Source organism: Physella acuta, unplaced genomic scaffold (genome assembly GCF_028476545.2).
Source record: "Physella acuta isolate Inbredline_101_S28 unplaced genomic scaffold, ASM2847654v3 ptg000611l, whole genome shotgun sequence".
Classification (NCBI taxonomy): Eukaryota; Metazoa; Mollusca; class Gastropoda; family Physidae; genus Physella; species Physella acuta.
In genome coordinates, this window is record NW_026732130.1 from 140,364 (window position 1) to 161,743 (window position 21,380).

Here is a 21,380-nt window from a genome sequence, read left to right on the forward strand (position 1 = left end):
ATAACATATATAATATATATATATATATATATATATATATATATATATATATATATAGGGATATCTATATTTACATACAATGGACCAATGTTAATTCCATAGCAGGTAAAAAAAAATTTATTTAAAATGTTGTATTGGCAAACAAAAATGTGTACACACTAGAATGAGTTTTCTAGTCATGTAAGGAACTGAAATATTATTACCTACTGATGTGCTATCAAGGATCTAGTGATGTACTCTCAACTCTTCATTCGGCTTCTCTCTCTTTGATTATATTTTTTAATTTTAGATTTTTTTTTTATCATCATACTGATGGTTCTACTGTTTCCCTAGTGATGAAGATTTCATAATAAATTGTTTAAATTGAAAAATGTTTTTCTTCCAATGTTATAAAATACATATATATACATGTAAATATATATATACACATATACACACACATATATAAACATATATATATACATATATATACATATATATACACATATATATACACATATATATACATATATATACACATATACATATATATATACATACATATATACATGTATATATATATATACATAGGCTATATATTTTTTATATACATATACATATATATATACACATATATACATATAAATCCACACTCAAATACAAAATATTAATTTATTTATGTATATACATAAAAACAAATTGAAGCCCACCCCAGAATTAAGTCAGACACAACACCATAGACTATGTGTATGCATGTGTTTATTCATATCTATTCAAGCATGATAAAAATTTATGACAAACAGTTGTATGATACAAAACAAATACAGGATTTAAATATTGTTTGAAATTTCAAATATTTTTGGTAAACAAAAGTAGTAGTCTAGGCATGACCCATTGTGTACACTAATGATCAAGAATAAAAATAAAACAAATATACATAAATTTATGTTTAAAATATAAAAATTGGATCACATCCCTTCATCATAAAAGAATTGCCTGAAAAAGTTTTCTAAAATTGTGTTTCTAATTTTTAATCCAACACTAGAAATTTTAAAATATAATGATAATATGTGATTATATTGTAATGGTGAAAGACAACTCATCATTATATCCTTTATGCCACAACTTCAATTTTGATTCAATTCAAGAATTGTAATATACCTTGAAGGCATTAAAACAGCATTTCCAAAGTGTTGGCTGTAAAATGTTAGTGTGAATATGCTAATGGTTCAGAGTGCCCGATGACCTCCCTTGAAACAATTTTTTTTAAAAGTACTCAATGCTAGTAATAAAAAATAAAACCTCACATCCTTTGTAAGATATTTTATAACTAAGTAGACTAATAATAAAGAAGATATCATAAAAGTATGTATTACTTATAAATTCATGTCTTTTGCATGAAAACTTTTAAAATTAAAATTTTAAACATAATCCCTAACAATTGCCAATTTTGAATAGGCGATAAAGATGCATATATATATATATATATATATATATATATATATATATATATATATATATATATATATATATATAAAACCTACAAATTTACTTATATACGTACACACAGAAAAATACACTCATAAAAATAGTGGAGTGTGGTTTATGCAAAAAATTCAATTATATTGATTGACCAATCAGAATAAAATATGAAAAAATAGTGATTCCTTGGATGGAGAATGACAAGATTTCTTTATTGAGTGGAGAATGAAGGCAAATTAAACAATAAGAAGTATTTTTTAATATCAGAATGCTGGACTTGCATTGAAATGTTTTTACAAAGAACACATTTTATTTTAAGCACGTAGACTGAATGTTTCATGTATTACACTACAAATTGGTGAAAGAAAGTATAGTAAATACTTTACGAGTTTAGGGCCTGCAGTTGATAACTTTATTGGTTATAAAGGCGAATAGTAAATTAAATTTGTATACCAAATAATACTAGTAAATTATACTAAATAACTAACTAGTTTAACTTAAACTTTAAGGGGTCAATAATAACATTACTTTCAAGTATTAAAGCCAGCAGTAGACATTTCACCAGCATATACGCCATTTATCTAATGCATCTAAATTCTAATGAATGGTGTTAGAAATAATTACCAATCTCTCACACATATTTCTTAACAATCTTTTTACACTTCTTAAATAAAGTATCAGTAAATATGACAAGACTAAACAAATGCTTACGGCTATGTACCTGTATCAGGACACATTCAACACACATTTAATAAAAACACTTGGATGATAAATACTCATTAAAACTATCAACCACAGCTCTATAATGAAATTAATCTAAGTTTTATAAATAAATATTTTTTAATTAAATATAAATATTTGTGAACACTGTGAACTGAGTACTAAACCAAACTTACAAAAAAATCAACTAATACTGTATACATGAATGCAGGGGGTAGAGGGTGTGCGACTACAGAACATACAAACATACACAAGAACATGTACAAAGAAGTTGAATAAAGTGTTTGTGCAAGGTCATAAATAAATGAAAATGCTGCACGAGTTTTGTTAACAAGTGAATGTAGCTATGCTACTTACAAAAGTTAATCTTGTTATAGTACTGAAGGAAGCTAATCTTGTAAAAAGCTAATCATGTAAACACACCTTATGCTTTAAACTATTTCAATTTCAACATCCCCTTATGTCATAAAACCAAAATTTTGTGTTCCTAATCAATATATATATATATATATATATACTGTATGTAAAAAATGTGGGAAAATGGAAACAACTGCCTTCCTATAGCAAAATCCTGCCTATGCTGTCATAGATGCGATACTGAACAATTATACTGCAATTATATAGACAGCTATAAAAAATATATATCTATTAGCCATACCCTAAAGGAGTTCTTACTATCACCACCCGCCATACAACTACATAAGGGACCCATCCAAGGTTAACCTACTCTTGTTTATTTTGTTTTCATTGGTTAAGAAAAAAAAAATTCTCAGTCAAGAGGAAGAATATAAGTCTAACAAACAATTTTTGGACTAGGTAGCGCCTAACCCAACTGTCTAAGAATCCCTATCTACAGTGTGCCAACAAACTCTATCACCATTAAAGTGTAAAGAAAACTTGAAATTAATGTACCCATAATGCAACACTCTCCCTATCAACACTGTCATGAACATGCTTTGATTAAAATTTACACACATTATTTACATACAGTTTAAACTTTATCACCTTAATTTATTCCAGTATTTTGTCAAACCGTAATTTAGACCAAAGGTCTACGTCAGAAAGTATTTAATAATACATACATATTTAATCAGTAAATTATTTAAATATCTCATTTTTTTAAAATTGTTTAACCTATAATAATCCAAATATCAGAAACAGTTTTCAGATTTTATTATGAATGCTAAAAAGCATTTTTCCCAATTTCAAAATTGAAAATGGTGTTATTTTAACTCTGACATAGAAATTTACTAAATACAAAACATGGGGCAACAGCTATTGTTAAATTTGTTTTAAAAACACAATGTATGACAACCTCACAAACTTAAATATTGGGGTGATAAAAACTTGCAATATATTTAGTACAAGATTATATTATAAGGGTTTCACTAAATATATCAGAAATGTGACCTTGTAGCACTCGCCTCATTATATCAACTATAAGGCACATTTGATAAAAATAGATCACAACGGCCAAGCCAAAAAATTATCATAAAACTACACGTCTAACATGTTCTTTTAAAAAATGTTTATTTCAGTAATAGCCTTTGAAATTCGCTGCAATATATATGTGTTGAATATAGCAGTTGTAAGCTCATGTTGGTCAAATAAGAGTTATAATTACAATAAAATGCAAAACCATTTTAAAAAGTTCCTTTTCAAACCAAACGGTTTATGGGGCAAGTGAAGTAGAGCTAACTTGTTTCTGTGACCTCGGCATATGAAGGGATGATAGTGTGGTCAGCACTATGCCCAGCCGCCTTTACTTACCCTAACGTGAGTTAGGCACCCATCAGAGCTGGGTGGACTCTGGGACGGTCTACAGACTTGAACCCGGATTCAAACTCGAGACTAACGGGTTAGCAGTCCAGCTCTCTACCGCTAGACCACTCCGTCCCATAAAACCATTTTACTTGTTCATTAACATACACTAAGTCTCTGTGCTACACATCAATTCAAAAGTTTTGATTTACAATTAGATAACATTAGCTTGTTCACATACTTTATCCGACTCCTGGTATCTTCAAATAATTATCTCGATGTTTTTTCTGTCATCAACTAATATAAACATATATGAACATATATCAACTAGCATTTGTATTAAATGTTGTATTCAATTACAAAATTACAATATACATTTTAGATTTTGTTTTTTATCACTGACATCCCCCAACAAATATAAACATATATCAGCTAACATTTTTTTTAAACGTTATATATAATTACAAAATTATGGTATACATTTTAGATTTTGTTTTCTATCATTAACATATAAACATATATGAACTGACATTCTTTTGTAAGTGTAACATTCAATTACAAATTTAAAGTGTACATTTAGATTTAAAAACTAAAATTTTAAAACGTATGATTAAAAACTGAAAATGGTTTAACATCAAAAAAGTGTTTTTGATTTAACATCATCATACAGACAGACAGACAGACAACAACATAAGATCAATTCCCAGCTGCAGTATAATCATAAATAACTTATTGATTAATCTCTTTTTAAAACATTTATTAATGTGATCAAGTTTATCAGTTAAGTATGTTATAAAGCTGATGTTGTAAACAATAAGAATAAATGACGTTTGTTTAACTTATTAACAAGCAAAAGCTACAATAAATTACTCTGCATATTAATTTTTTTTTTACAAACAATACATTATATATTATGCTTTCCATACAGTTTATGAATATTCATTAAACAAAACAAATTCACTCATAATGGACATATATGTACAAGTAAAATAAAAGTGTAAATATTAATTCCAGACCAAGTTGTTTATATCAATATGCAAAACCTGTGAATAAGCCATAATAAGAAAAAGTGACAAAAAGTATGATTGTAAGCTAATTTAAAAAAACATGCTTGAAAATGCAAATTTTTAAGTATACGGACATTAGATATATGAATCTAGAAAGTAAAGAAATTGACTTTAAAAAATGCTGTGCAGGAATAACAATCACAAATTATTGACATCAGGAAAATGTAAACAAACCCAGTCAGGTGAGAATACTGTAGAGGTAAGCACTATCAGAAGATCATTGTTCCATCACCAGCTACATCACACCAGGCTTAACGTAGCAGTATCAACAGTGACACTATGTTCAACTTATTAGTTTCAACAGCGACAATATGCTCAACTGTCAGTATCAACGGCGACACTATTATGCTCAACACGTCAGGATCAACAGTGAACCTATGTTCAACTGTCAGTATAAACAGTGACACTATGCTCAACATGTCAGTATCAACATCAGCTTCACTGACAACTATGTACTCAACATGTCAGTATCAACAGTGACACTATGTTCAACTGTTAGTATCAACAGTGACACTATACTCAACTGCCAGTATCAACATCAGCTTCACTGACAACTATGTACTCAACATGTCAGTATCAACAGTGACACTATGTTCAACTGTTAGTATCAACAGTGACACTATACTCAACTGCCAGTATCAACAGCAGCTTAACTGACAAAAAATGCTCAGCTAATCAGTATCAAGCACAGCTTAACTGAAAACACTACACTTAACAAGTCAGTATCTGCTAGAGTTAATGACAACACCATGCTCAGGCATGTGTCAGTATAACTGCCATGACAACACTGCTAACTTGCTAGCATCAACAAGAAGATACATTAGTACACAGTAGATCACATTCTATTTGGTAAACATCATAAAAATTTAAAGTCCTACTGTGTAACATTTGTTTAAAAAATAATCAGAGCCATATTGTTTTACTTTGTGACAAATGAAACTTAAACACAATGTCTATGGAGAAAATTATGAAATGCTACATGTAACGTCATATCATTTTTACCTCTTTAGCATTTAATCAGCAGACGTATATTGAAGGGCGAAGTTACACAGCAAATGTGTAAATAGTAATCTATTTTAAAATCCATTAAACCAATTAGGATAAATCCTATACTGTCCTAATTAAATGTGTTGAAATTTAAAAATAACTCTACATTAACTTAATTCTACATTAACTAAAGATTCAATTCTTTATGAGTAAGAAAATGTATGGAATATAATGAATTTGTTAATATAACAAGTTTCACTAATTTAAAAATGTACTGGGGTCTTGTTTTTTTAACAAAAAAAATGCATAACCATTGCATAATGAAATGCTGGCTATTTAAAATGTCAGTAATCTTGACAGTTTGAGTAATATTTAAACAATGAAGCTTAGCTGACAAATGAAAAATGATTTTTAAAAAAAACATGTCCATATTTCAAGGAAATTCAACTATTAAAACAACTTTAGCAGTCAAAAAAATTTCAATTGTACAGATTCCAATTTAAATGAAAAAATAATTAGATGCCATTAGATTTGGTTCTGTGAAGAGATAGAAGTTAAATGTATCTAAAGCACTTCCATATTTCAAGGAAATTTGACTATTAAAACAACTCCAGAAGTCATATAAAATTCAATTGTGTACAGATTCCAGTTTTAATGAAAAATAATTAGATGCCATTAGATTTGGTTTGGTGAAGAGATAGAGGTTAAATGTATCTGAAGCACTTGGTTTTGTCATGCGCTATTCTTGTCTTGAAGAGCACAGAGTCCACCCTGTACTGGGTGTAGAAGAGGGGGGTGTACCCGTAGACCTGGGAGAAGAAGTTAATACACTGGTGCCTTTCTTCAAAGTGGCTGGAGTTGCTGGACAGGGTAGTGGGGCAGCCTGGGCACCGGAACGTCCATCGCGAGGTAACCTGGACACATATCCCACAAACATTTGAGTGGACATTAAGGTAATTACAAAGCATTCTCATGGGGCATTTACAAATAAATTTAATTATTGGTTATTTTTTTTTAATTTTACAAAAAAAAAAATTTCTGAAGTTCCTTATTGATTTTCATTATGTAAATCATTTCAGTTATAACCTTTGAAATTCACTGCAATATATTTGTGTTTAATATAGCAGTGTTAAGCTCATATCAGTAAAACTAAGATTTTCCTAGAATATCATTCTATGTAGTCTCAATTATCTGTCCTTTTGGACATAATGCAAATAGTTTATATTCAAGAAAAAGCTCAATTAAGACATTAAGTCAAAAAAAAAAGTTAAAATCTCAGTTACCTGTCTTTTTGAGATTATATCTAAACGGTTTACTTTCTAGGGAAATCTCAATATTCTGTCTCTTCAATTTTCAAAGAGCTCAGGAAAAATATTAACCAAGTAGTGTTACAGCAACAATGTTTACAATTATTACCACAGGGTGACAATATTTACCTTTACAGGTGGTTTACGAGTGATGTGTGACACAAGAAAGTTCATGGCGATGTCCTCACAGTTCATGTACTCGTCCACCTTGTCTCGTATGGCCTGAGGCATGACGTAGCTGTACAGGTAAGTGTAGTACTGTGGAAGAAATTACAATTTTAAACACACAGATCTAAAGCATGACATAGCTGTACAGGTAGGTGTAGTACTGTGGAAGAAATTACAATTTTAAACAAACAGATCTAAAGCATGATGTAGCTGTACAGGTAAGTGTAGTAAAGTGGAAATTACAAGACATTGATCTAAGGCATGATATAGCTGTACAGGTAGTAGTCCTGGAAGAAATTACAATTTTAAACACAGATCTAAAGCATGACAAAGCTATAAAGGCAGGTGTAGAACTGGGAAAGAGATAAATTGTACAAGGTAGGTGTAGTACTGTGGAAGAAGAGAAACTATAATTTTAAGCACACAGATCTAAAGCAAGATGAATCTTTACAGTTAGGAGTAGTATTGGGAAATAGAAGAAATTACAAGATATTGATATTAGGTATGATGTAGCTGTACAGGTAGGTGTAATACTGGGAAAGAGAAGAAATTACAATTTAAATATGCTGATTGGTATGAAGGGGGTCGGTGTGGTCGAGTCGGTAAAGCTCATGGTTGCTAAACCGAAAAGTCTCGAGTTCGAACCCTCGGGCAGATGAGGCTCGTTAGCTGGGGACAGCCACTCTTCTAGGAGAGACAACTCCAAAATTAAACAACTGCTGCCTTGAAGTTTGTTCTTGGTTGGACAAAGGCTATGGAAGCAAATCCAAAAAGAAAAGCAGGCTGAAATCGGAGTCAATGGCCTCAATGGCGCATAACCAGTTGACACGTAACGCTTAATTGTGTTGTTGGCGTGGTCGAGTCGGCAAAAAGCTCATGGTTGATAAATTCGAACAAAGTCTCGAGATCAAACCCACTGGCAGATAAATCTCGATCCCCTTCAACACTCATAATTAAGAACGAAGAAGAAGAAGGTATGAAGCTATACAGAAAACAACTTACCTTGTGAAAGAAAGCAGCACCAGTCAGCACCATGGATAACTCGCAGGAGTAGTTGGAGTTGTAGTTCCAGGATTGGTGCTTGACATCCCAGGCATGGAATCGACCAGGGAATCCCACGACCCTTGCCCTCTCTTCTCTCCACACCCTGCCAGCAATAAACAGTAAAAATTTAAGTTCCCATTCCAGGCTAAATGATCCATAGGGCAGTTGTTTCTTGACCTCGGCATACGATGTGGTCAGCAATATGCCCGGCTGCCTATACTATCCTTTATGTCACTCAGGTACCTATCAGAGTTGGGTGGACTCAGAGACACCCTATAGTTATGAGCCAGGACTGAGATCCAAACTTGAAACCCTTAGGCTAGCAGTCAGGCAATCTACCACTTAATCAGTCTTTTCTGGTAACAAGAAACCAACATGACAGAAATAAACCAACATGTTAACCCATTCTCTTCTCTTCATGACAGAAATAAACCAACATGTTAACCCTTTCTCTTCTCTCCATGACTACAATAAACGAACCTATAAATAAACATAACTGGTATTGCTATAAAAACTAATCCTAAACCTACAACTCTAGTTGAGTACCTCTAGCTAAGTGCTCCAAAACAAGCACATTGTTTACCATTACCTAAATCCAAACACAATTTCATCATGTCTAAGGTGGGCATCATCATCAATGCTAAGTATAGCTTCAGTCTCAATAGAATCATAGGGCAGGAAACGGTTGTTCAAACTGTTTTTTCTTGTTCTTAAAACCTGCACAAAAGAGAGCCACCCTTACGTTTATTAACAAAAATAAGCTATTTCCTAGTACTATTACTGGTTCAGGATAAAAGCGATCTTAGTCTTTATTCTAATCATAGAGATACACACAATTTTTCAAAGAAAATAACAATGTTACAAAAAATTCTTATTGGGTATTCTATAGGAGAAAATATTGTTAAGAGATGCTATCAAAGAAAAAAGAAAATAACTATGTTATTGAACATTTTTAAAGGCTAGCCTTTAGAGAGAAAAATTATTAAGAGAGGTAATTTTTCAAAACCAGCCCCCCTCACCTCAATTCTTTCTTTGTCCAACTTAGTACTTTCAATTTACATGTTATTTTTAAAGACGCACATATTTCAGAAAAAATATTTTAACATAAATTGCACTGGAGTTACCTCGATGGGGACCCCAATCTCTGGCCAACGAAGATCAACTGAGGGCGGACTCTCTCCATTCCAAATGACTAAAACTTTGTTCAAGAATGGAAGGCCTTTGAAGCGGTGCAACGCATGGATCAGCACAACCTCTCTGTCATAAGTTAGCATCACAACTGAAAACAGTATCATTTTACTATGGTTTAATTCGTTTCACAAACTCTCCAGCAGTTTAGATAACATATCAACAATTATTATTATGAAATCATGTCTACCAGCTAATCTTTTTTTTTATTAGTTTAATGAAAAATAATTTGTTTCTTAATTTATTAGAAAAAAGGTAAAATATAGTGTAGTATATTTTTATCTCCAGCTAGAAACATTTTGCTATGGGATAAGATCATGATTAAAATTACAACAGAGTTAGGGTAAGGGTAAATTAATTAATGTCAAGTCTAGGATTAAAGTAATGACTCCATCTAAAATAATCATCAAAACAACCTGCCGCCATTTTTTTTCAAGTCCAAATATTTCCGATCCTTCATTGGACACCTAGGCTAACCCAAGGCTGAAAGTTGACTTACTTGTGAATTGTTCTCGTGGTGAGTTACCCCCAAGAGCCTCACTGAAATCTCTGCCGTCTCCACCAGCACCTTTACCAATGGGACGGAATCCATAATTTGAACCTTAACCCCATGGAATGTAAACAAACATGGTTAGAGATTTTATTTTCAATATGAGTGATACTAACTTAAATAAAATATAATTTCTAAACATACAAAGGTATTATGTATCAAATTTAAGAAGCAGTTTAAGAAAAAAAAACTTAAAACCGTTGTTTAGATTACTAATGATGCTTAGGATTAGTCAAAACTTTGTAAACAAAGATTGAACTCACCTATAAATTTAGACTCAGATGGTAACCAGGGTTCAAAAGGTGTGTAAGGATACAGGTGAAATGGGTCACCTCTCTCGTTGAAGGAGTGCATCTGCATGAAGTGTGAAAAATTATAGCGGTAGGTTTCAGAGGGAAAAGGACTCTCAACAGGTCCCAGAATTTCATCGCTCTCCGGCTCCGGGTCTGGGCCGAGGTGCTTCAGCGGTATGAAGGATGGTGGGAACACGCTGACGGAAGGTTCCCCTTTAGCTGGCCGTGCTGGAATCTGGAGGCGTGTCCTGAGTGTGGCCAGCAGCGTGTCCACCAGGGGCTGCGTGGCGCTGAAGTAGCTCTGGAAAAACACACGGCCCTGCAAGCGCAAGGATGAGATGTGCTCGTCGGGGAATGACTGCAAGTAGAACGGGATTTCTGTCACCCGAGGGGTGGGGAGCACGATGGCTGCGGAGTCCCAGCGTAACACCTCAGAGTACGGCAGCTGCCCCTGTGAGCCGAGGATCACAGGGATGGACCCGTGTTTCAGAGCTTCGTAGACTCTGGTCTGGAATGCAATGGTGGAATAAAGTGAGGAGTTCAAAGGGGAGACGACCAGTGTAAAAGTCGACTGAATGATTTTTTCTTTACGAGCAGCTTCAGTACCGCACAGAGCCCAATCCCCGGGGGTGATAGCAGTGGCGCCGTGCTCCCCGCACGATACGTCCACGTAAAAGTTACTCTGATGGCCGTTCTGGAAACTCTTCAGCGAAGAGACGATAGCTTGCTCAATGTGGGAAAAAGAGTTATAACCTGCGTGGGTGTCGTCCACAGACAAGGGCTTACGCTGCATGTTGTTAACAAAGTCTTTCACGTGCCCATCCCCACCATTTGCCCCAGACTCTGGTTTCTCAGGTGGAACAAACTGCCCCCAGTAAGAAAGAAGGAGCTTCCTTCTGACGGGAGACAGGGGAGGCAATGCTTGCCAGATGGTGTCACTCGTGATTGGCCCCAAGTTTGGAGGGAGTAAAACATCGAATTTTTCTCGGAACATTTTACTGGTGAATGACGACTGGGCTATGAGAGCCCGGCCTGTGTTCACACCATGAAGCAAATTATTCGACGCTGTTGTTGTTGCCAGATTCAGCAACACATGATTGCGTCCATCCCCTCCCCAATGGGGCAGCTCTAGAAGAATATTCTCCAACTTTTTAGGGTCAAAGTGCTTCTCATCAACCAAACCGCTTATTAATACAATAAATACACATGCATTTGCAGGTGTGTTGGTAATATAAATATTTTGATCAAATATTGTCTTCAACACTGAATATATACTTTCCAAGTTTGTAAAGCCATTAGTGTACTCTGCTTCACTGTAAAAATAAACTGGGAATCCTGAAACCAGAGAACAGCGCGAGAAGTCAAAGCAGCTTTCCATTTTACAGTGCTGTGAAGATGAAGGCATCGGCACTTTGTCACTGGCGTCAACCTCCATCAAAATCCTGTGCGGCGCCCGAATGATTGGTATATAAGACTTGGATTCCTCCTGCTCAAACCTGATTTGCTCTAAAGCCATTTTGATCTGGCTGACCTCCTTGTTTAAAGTCTGGTGCTGAGTTTTAAGACTGTCAATGTTGTTTGAGTAGCTGGTGATCTCAGACTGTAGTCTCAGGCGTCTGTTCTCCAAGTCTCGTAATTCGTTATTCACCGATGCCTTAATGTGCCGTAGCTCCTCAATCTCATGCTGGTATGCAGACAGGGGTCGGGGGTTGGGGTCGGATTCGTCAGTGAAACCTTCGATGTTACGTGTCTTATGGGAGAACGGCTGGTTGTCGTTGGTCACCATGTTTGAGATGTAGTGGTGCCCGAAGAGGGACAGGATCACCATGAGTATGAGCAGGGTGAAAACCACTTTAAAGGCTGGGAGACTCTGAACCCGCATCCTGGATTCTTTCTTCATATACATTTGCTCAACGGATGTTAAATCTTCGTCACCATATCAACCAAGTTCTAATCTGTCTAAGATCAGCAAGAAATTCTGAGAGTCGTGTTATTTTTTTTCATCCTCCGGGTAAAGATAACATTAGTATAAATAGGGCGGGGATTGAAGCCATTTTAGTGGATTGATTTAAATCCTTTCCCCTCCAATCTGTAAATAAAATAAGGCAAATACTGTCAGCAGGAAATTAACTCTACTTTTGTGGTTAAAACATAAAAAACAAGAATTCAAGAACATCAAGGAACAAACGTAATAACACTCAAGAGTTTCTGAGGAACTAACATAACAAAAATAATGAAACATCTAATTCTGATTGCACATTAACTAGCGCAACATCTAACGTTACATGTTTTAAGTTCTATTAATAAACTTTAAAGTTAATATTAGGAGGTAGTTTTCTTGTGTTACGATTTATATTCACAACATATGCATGATTAAGATTGAGATTGAGGCAAAAGTGCTAAGTTTTTGTTTCTTTAAGAGTTAATTCTATTAAAAACTTCCTTTTTTTCCCAATGAAATTAACTTATCACATAACAAAAACTTGAATTTAATTTTGAACTTACCCACTTCTGCATTTAAATCACTCTACATTATTTCTTAAAGTAAAACAAAACAAATATCTCATTTTCTTGAAAACTATTATGACAGAGCTGACAAAAATTGTGTAAATAACACAAAAGGGCATCACAAGGGACGCATTGAGCCACAAAATGTTTAGCGCATTAGTTCTAAAAGGTTAAACCTATTTCAGCTGCTAGAGTGAAATAATTTAATGTCCACAGGCAAATAACAGTTACATCAAAGTTCAAATGTGCAATGATGAAATCTGTAGACAGTTTTGAGCCCCTAGTCCCTGATGGTGCAAATAATTTGTTAATCAATGAAATGAGTGCTGTTGGCCTAGCCTTATGTCCCCACATAAGGGACTAGCTAGGCCTGTAATCTTTATAGTAGGTAGTCACTCTTTACCATCCAAAAACTAATCCTCAGGAATGCAGGTATCACAGTGTAAATGCATAGATCAGATTGCCGCAGAGATTTCATGCTTGTCATGTCAATTATTTCTGGACTCTGATTCCTTTGTGTTCAGTCCAGTTTGTTATAAAAGAGAAATAAGGAGCTGTTGTAATATTTACAGATGAATTACTCTAGTAATGACACTTGAATAATAAGGTTTCATTGATTTCTTGTCAATGTTGGATTTCATAATTTAAATTTTGAATACTGTTTCCACTTCATCAATAGTCTATGTTGACATGCCGTGCAAATAATTGTGTATACAACTAACTAATGTTAAGAGATGGGCCAGATGAGCTGATAATACATTTGTATGATGTAGATTTGCATGAAGTAGCTACTTCTAAAGTAAATCCCTGCCTTCACTCTTACAGAGGAAAACTGAACACTGATAACAAATGTTAGTTGCCAATAAAAGCCTTTTTCTATGCTAGATGAAGACATTTACACATAATATGCATTTTACTTCTATTCAACAGCTTGAATGTGCACATCTGTTACTGTTGGTTTTTTTTAGCTCTTCATCTTTGTCCTTACTTGTAATGTTAGTATAAAATAAAACAAAATTTGAATCTACTAGGTTTTTTATAATATTAATGACCTGTAGGTCTCATATTTGGACTGAACTAAAACACCCAATTATATTCCTAACAAGGTGACCTGTTGTTGATTTCAGCTGTATCAGCTTAACCATCAGTGACCCTCACCTGTGTGAATTGCCTGGCGCCTATTTCTTGTTTTGATGTTTTTAATCAGTCTTAATTAATATTAAGGTTGATTTGAAAGGTGAAAACTGTTAACTCTATCCAAGCATAATAGCTTGCTAAGAAAAGTCAATTAAAATACTTCTAACTTATTTTTTTGAACTTCCACCACAAACAGGTAAATAATTAGCAATAAATAAACTCCTAAATCAATATAAGCCTACTAGACCCCTGCCCCCCCCCCCACAGATTTTTTTTTACTGTAGGTCAAAAAAGCTGAGGTGCAAGGCTACTGATTGTGATGCTGAGACACATTTGCCAGCATATGGTTAGGGTAAGCATTTGATTAAAGCAAGCTTTTACAGTGATGTCATTCAGTAATGTTAACTCTGTGCCAGTTAAGTATGACTTAAGCTAACAGTACCTTGGGCTGCAGATTAGAAGCAATCATAAGATTACACCTTAAATCATTTTTATATGCAATAATTATCACAGACATTAGCAAATATCTTACACAAAAAAATAATAAAATTTTATGAATAATATTAAACTTATGCATATAATTTACCTTACGTAGAAGATTTTTAAAAATAATTTCAGTTGAATGTACAAGTCCAAAGACAAGAAAGCTGCTTGTGTGTGTTAGACCATGTAATATATAAACATAAACCAGCTGTTGTACTGTTCTGATGGTGTGATAACGTTTTTCATTGTAATAGCAAGCATGTGTCAGAAAATGCTATTAATTTGAATGGGTTATTGACTAACTAATACAGGTATTATTAATCTTTTCTTTTGTTCTTCATCAGATGGGGATGGCTTAAACTAAAATAATGATTTTGTTTTAAAATCTTGAGGAAATTCACGGACATATCAAAAAGAAAATATATGGGAAAAACCAATAAGCCTTAAAACATAGCTATAGAAAAAAACTATTAAAAAATATTAGGCCTAATAGGTATGCAAGCTACAAATCTATTTTTAGTAAAGGGAATGTGCAAAGTACTGCATGTGAAGAGTAGCAGTAGTTATACTTCACTTGATTCACTTAGTCAATGGCTTTGATACCAATCCAGAGTTAAGTGGTATAAGACAGGTTACTAAAGCAATAGTAAGCGAAATCATGTGGTGTTGAATGGAAAAACAAACCATCTGAATAACTAAATTTTTCATATGTTTGTCTAGTAAAATACACTTAAATACCCTCTTTCCAGCCTTTCTAAAAGAAAATTTGGAATTCTCAGAAGCCATTTTGAGCTTGCATACCAAATAGAAAGGTGCCCGGTAAATGAGTTGGTTGGAGAGGATTTTTGGCTGGATGGAGGGATTAAAGTAATGTGTTCTTGTTTCTTTTTTTTAAACATATTTGTTTGGCAGTTTAGTTCAAGAGAATTTTGTTTGCAGGCTTTACAAAGTTTTGTGGTGATTTTAAAAAAAAAATATGGCTGAATTAGTTTTATTTTGCTAAATATGCTTCAATGCTTATTACTTATATAATTAAAACAATAAATTTTTATTGTACAGCTGTTATTTATAATTTTTGTGTCCAACACGCTGGGTAAAATGGAGCTGAAGATAAGATAATTACAAGTTAAATATTATATAAAACTGTTGATGCTTTCCACCAAAACATTGATTGCTTTTAAAGGTAGTCCACTGATCTTTCATACCAAAACAATATCCATCATTAACAATTACCATTAGTAACGCCAGCATATTGCATCAGTCACACTGATATTTAAAACACGTCAAATAATTTTTTAAGTGTTAAAGAAAAAAATCCTGTTCATTTGTGTCACTTTAGCGAATGACGAAATCTGCATCATTATTTACAGGATGCTATTTGGCCGATGGCGCCTGTTAGTTTTACTGAACCAGAGGTCGTACGCCGCGCCTATGCGGTAGTGTAATCGGGGGGTGGGGGCCGTGAGAGCGCCCCTCTACGTCTCTGACACAGACGCGGTCACCGAAGTGTGTTCTACCATATTATTTCGGTGAGTGATTAATGTACACTCAATGTTTTCATGCGGTAGTGTAGGTAAACCCGTGTCCTGATATTTATGATCCAAGAACAGGCATTGTTTACATTTAAATAACTCATTTTTAGAAAAGAATGTCACGCGTCTAAGAACATTAATTATAATTGATAACGCGTTGGTGAAATCCTAATATATTTTGTCAGACTTTCTTCTATCCCCGCGGCAACGCGCGGGGGTCGGGTACGCTAGTATAATTATATAATCTAATATATAAAGCTCAATTCTGTAACGCATATGTTTGTCGTTGGTCTTGGATGGATTAAAGTGTTATAATATTATCGTGCGCATTTCTCTAAATTTATGAGTTAAAAAATTACTATTGAAAGTGTTGGGAAATAATTTTCATTTTTCAAATTATAGTAATAATTGTCGGCATGTTCATTAAACACAAGTTTTAAAAAAATATCATCTTTTACAACAATTCTAATTATGTCTTTATTAGTCCTATAGCACTTACTTCCCTTTGATAAATTAGGAAAACACAATTACTTCCCTTTATAAAACCATTGCATTTTGTGGAAAATAATTTACTTTTTAATTACTTTGTTTTGGTGTTGGGAAAAAAAATAATTACATAATTAGCGGGGATTGATCAAGTGCAAATGTTGTAGGTATTTTACGGATAAGCTTGGAGTATTAAAATTGTTCATTAAATTGAAACAGGCGCGTTCGTTTAAGTGAGTGCAAAAGACTATGAATAAGTTAGGGTACTATAGTCGTTCATTAAGCTAAAACAGGTGATTCCGCCCGGGCGTTTATGTTCGCGTTAGTGTTTTCTTTGTGTTTAGGTGGGTTTGCGTTAGTGGTTGCGTTTTGATTTGGTTCGTTTTTGTTCTTTCTTTTTCCGTTTTTGTTTGTGTTTTTTTGTTTGGGTTTGTTTTTGTGTTTTTGGTTGGTTTTGCGTTTGGATTTGGTTTGTTTTCGTTTGCTTTTCGTTGTTTTTTTTTTTGTTGGTATTGGTGTTTGTGGTTGGGTTTGTTGTTAGGTTTTTGTTTTCGTTTGCTTTTTTGTTTGTTTTTTCTTTGTGTTTGTATTGCTGTTTGTGGTTGTGGTTGGGTTTGTTGTTAGGTTTTTGTTTTCGTTTGTATTTGTAATTGTGTTAGCGTTATGTTTGCGTTTTGTTGTTTTGGTTGGTTGTGGTTTGGGTGGGCAATGCCGGGTTTATGATGATTACTAAACACACAGGTAATGGTCTTTAACAGAAAGGTTTTTCACAGAAGCCAGAGCAGGGCCTGGCCGGGACGGCTAGTTATACAATATACATAGATTTATGGAAAATTATAACCCATTTTTAAATACACAAAAATTATCATTCTAAGCCAAGTAATTTTAAATGAATTTTTTTTCAAAGTTATGTGTTTAACAGATTGTTTCATTGTAAATTGCATTCGAGAGTTGCGATTGGCTTTAAAGTTGCATACCAATGTTGCCAGTATAGATATAATGATAAAACTTTGCACATTTGTGCTCAAGGATATAGGCAATAGAAGCCTGCTAATAGAATAACAATTAGAAAAAAAGATAACTAGAAATAATGAAGTCAAATTAAGGGGTGTGGCACTGTTCTATAGTGACTGCCATAAGAGGATTTCCAGACTGCACAGCTAGGTTGCTATTCCATATACCATCATGAAACTTTAGATATTAGGACTAGAGAATGTAAAAAATACAAACATGCAAGTAAAATAAGCATAGCTAGAAGAAATCTAAAAATAGTGAACTCGAATAATGGTACAGCGCAATTACTATTAGACTATTATGATTAACTACAGGCTAATTAAATATAAAGTACTTCTTTGTTGCTACTATAAAAATAATGATTAAACTTTACATATTGATTCTGGTGTGAGGAATAAGAAAGCTAGTATACATATTACAGGTAATGTATTAAGTTGGAACCTACAAATACAGCACAGTGATCGAGATACTTAACGATATGCCATGAACTTTGCATTTGTGTCACTGTATGACATGGTAAGCATGCTTTTAATTTAAAACATTTTGGTTCTTGTAATGTTTCTGAAACAAAGTGTTGAGATGTGCTAAAACTCAAAGATTGACATTTCACAGTATTCTTATTTATAAAATGTTTACTGAAGTTGACTTATTCTTTGATAAATTCTTAAAACCTCATTACTTAAAGTGTTCATGTTTCTGTGTTGAACTTCTTTCCACTATAGTTGCTTATAAATAAAAATGTATAAACTGTATATTCCTTCGTGCTTAAAAGGAAGTGGCTATTCGGACCTGGGCCCTAATAGATCGGCCACTATTAGGACCCGGGTCCCTATAGCCATGGCCGCTATTCGAACCCAGAATTAAGTTCGTTACACACTCGTACAACCGGTAATAAAATGATACCTTTTATGTTTATTTGATGTTTATTTGATTTTTCTTGTGGATTTGCTAGTATTTTGTTGTGCTTTGTTGTGTTAGTTCTTGTCTTGCTATTACATTTTTATAACATATCGTAAAATGTCGTGACCGAGTTGAGAACGCAGTGCATCCCGCATCTCGATCAGTTACGGGATCGGAAACGATCCACACTTTTGTTTTTGCGAAAAGTAATGTGGATTTAACTAAGATTAATGTTCAATCTCGTTGGCTGAGTTGTTTGGATAGTTTTCATTTTTTTAAATGTTTTTTTTTAATAGTAAATATATTTTTTTAGGTTTAGGTTTTTAAACATGCCAATTATAAACATCATTGCTCCACTGATCACCCGCTCACGTTTTCTCGCCAGTGCGAGAAAAATAACGACACTGTCTAGCTAGGGTCACTGTGAGTTCAGATTGGTTTAGATGTTAATAGTGTAGGCGTATTGCATACGTCATAGCAAGAACATTGCTATCTGAGCTTGTCGAGATTTGTCGTCATCGTAGTCTTCCCCCCCCCCCCAACCCAGCAAGAGGGAAAACGGATTTGGGGTCATTGTGAGTTGAAATGTTACATATTGCTTCAATTAATAAAGCGTACTACAACGCATGCAAGATATTGTTCAAGAAAATGGGCCTGGGAGCTGTAAACTGTAGCCTATAATAAGCTATTTTATTTTTTATTGTATTTGGACTGATAGGCCTATGAAATCAAATTACGTTTAACAGAAGAAAAAAAAATAAAACACAATTTATATGTGGGCTCAACATTCGCTCGGTCAGATAAGTTCATACCATACATAAGCCATATATTATAGAGACCTAACAACTCACGCTCGCCATAACATTTGTCAGGAATGATATCGGGTATTTAAAGCAAGATCTCAATATATCATTTAGAATTAAAAGAAAAAAAATCACAACAATAGAAAAAATATATTCTGCATCTTAAAAGAATTATTGTATAACTAAATTTTAACAATTTTATTGACTGGTCCGAATAGCGACCGAGGCTATTAGGACCCGGGTCCGAATGGATGCATCCTGCTTAAAAACCCTTAAAATCAACATTTCTATTTATCAAAATGGTTGGAATGTTATTAAATTCTTTTGCCATGCAATTAGATGCTTATTTTATATCTGAAATTTAGTTGTCAATGCGCCATCTCGGTAGCGTCATGATTTAGACAAATATTTGCTATTATCGTTGATCGCTTTCGGTATCGAGACAACGTAAAAAACTAGTCTAGATCTAGAATCTAGTTCTAGAGATTTAGTTTATTTTAGTATTTTAGTAGTCTAGTGATCTAGAATTCTAGATCTAGACCTCTAGGTCTACTAACTAGAGTCTAGTACTACTAGAGGAGTTTACACTTTTCGGACACACACCAAAAATTACGTAGGACCGAACACTTCGTCGGTTTTTGGCTCATAGAAACTTTAATTAGCATGTCTCACGCGAAACCACGGCGCCTGCACGTAAACTGTTCATTTATGAACACTTCCGTGTCAAGTACTTCCGTTTCCTTTCTCAAGAATTATTTTTAGAAATTTTTTAACGTTGCATGGTACGCACATTTCTATTTTTACACCAGCCGGATGAAGTGACCTAGGGTTGGACTTAGGGGCAAAACTTGAACCAATCACTGCTTAGCTAAAAGGTTACACTATAAATAGCTTCTATATATGTATGGAACATCGTAAATGTCAAGGTTAATGGGTTTTTTCGTGCTTGAACAATAAAAAAGGGGTGTTCGCTAACTTATTTGGCCTTACATGGGATCGGACAGCAACACAAAAATATTATTAAATAAGAATTTAGAGCATAAAAGGGGCTGGTTATTGAAGGGAAAGGGTCAAAATAAGGTCAAGAAGGCAGTGGAATGCAAAAGAGGAGGGGGAATCATGTGACCTGGCTGGCTTAGCAGCGTACTGCGCGAGCCGCAATGGCTGAATGGGATGAACTTTGGGAGTGTGGGAAAAAGGTTTTATACTATTAAAATTACCTCACAAACAATCAATAACACAATATAAATGCATATAATATATGTTTTTATTCATTAAATTGACTTTAAATTATTCTAAATGAACAAAAAGTGCTATGTCCGATGACGGGTAAAGGTGTCCGAACACATGTAAAACTGTATTACATGTGTTCGAACACACGTTAAGACCCCCCAGTCACTATAACAAGAATAGCTTAAGTTCTATGCGTATGAATACAAAATGACACACACATTATTAAAGTAGAATGGTTGCGGATAGATATGATACTTTTTTTTGTTTTCTATGTTAAGCGGTTACTGAATGAGACCGCATGGAATTTTTACGTTGCGTTTTTTCGCTATGTGTGTCCAAAAAGTGTAAGCTCCTCTAACTACTAATCAGTGGAATGACATCTAGATCTAGTACTAGAGTACAGTAACAACAGAGTACTACTACTACTAGATCTAGGGCTAATGAATTTGAATATTTTTAAAGATCTGGCTGGATCATTGAAATCATTCATTTACAAATTTTACGATTTCGGATTTACGAATCATTTTAAGATTTTAAGAGAATCTTCTAGGCCTACTACTTTTAAAATTATTAAATGAAGAATGATCTAGCTCAAGTTGTATTATTTTTCTCAAATACTTTATGAACAAAATTTAAAACTTGTAGACTCTAGATCTAAACAATCCGCTGGTTTACCTCAAACAAAACTGTAGTGTTGGAGTAGCACTGATTCTGACTGAGGCTAGTCTAGTTTCTGTT

The 21,380-nt window shown here is 33.9% G+C and overlaps 1 protein-coding gene across 1 annotated transcript; it reads right to left on the reverse strand.

The window, feature by feature from the left end:
• Window positions 1-6,670: 6,670 nt before the first annotated feature.
• On the reverse strand, window positions 6,671-21,378 carry LOC131947891 (exostosin-like 3). The gene is made up of 8 exons (XM_059309279.1): window positions 21,318-21,378; window positions 10,517-12,635; window positions 10,203-10,304; window positions 9,640-9,794; window positions 9,105-9,232; window positions 8,474-8,618; window positions 7,433-7,561; window positions 6,671-6,910 (listed from the first exon to the last, which is right to left on the reverse strand). Exons 2-8 carry the CDS (start codon window positions 12,450-12,452, stop codon window positions 6,701-6,703), a joined length of 2,805 nt encoding a protein of 934 aa, XP_059165262.1. The 5' UTR covers window positions 12,453-12,635; window positions 21,318-21,378; the 3' UTR covers window positions 6,671-6,700.
• Window positions 21,379-21,380: the final 2 nt, after the last annotated feature.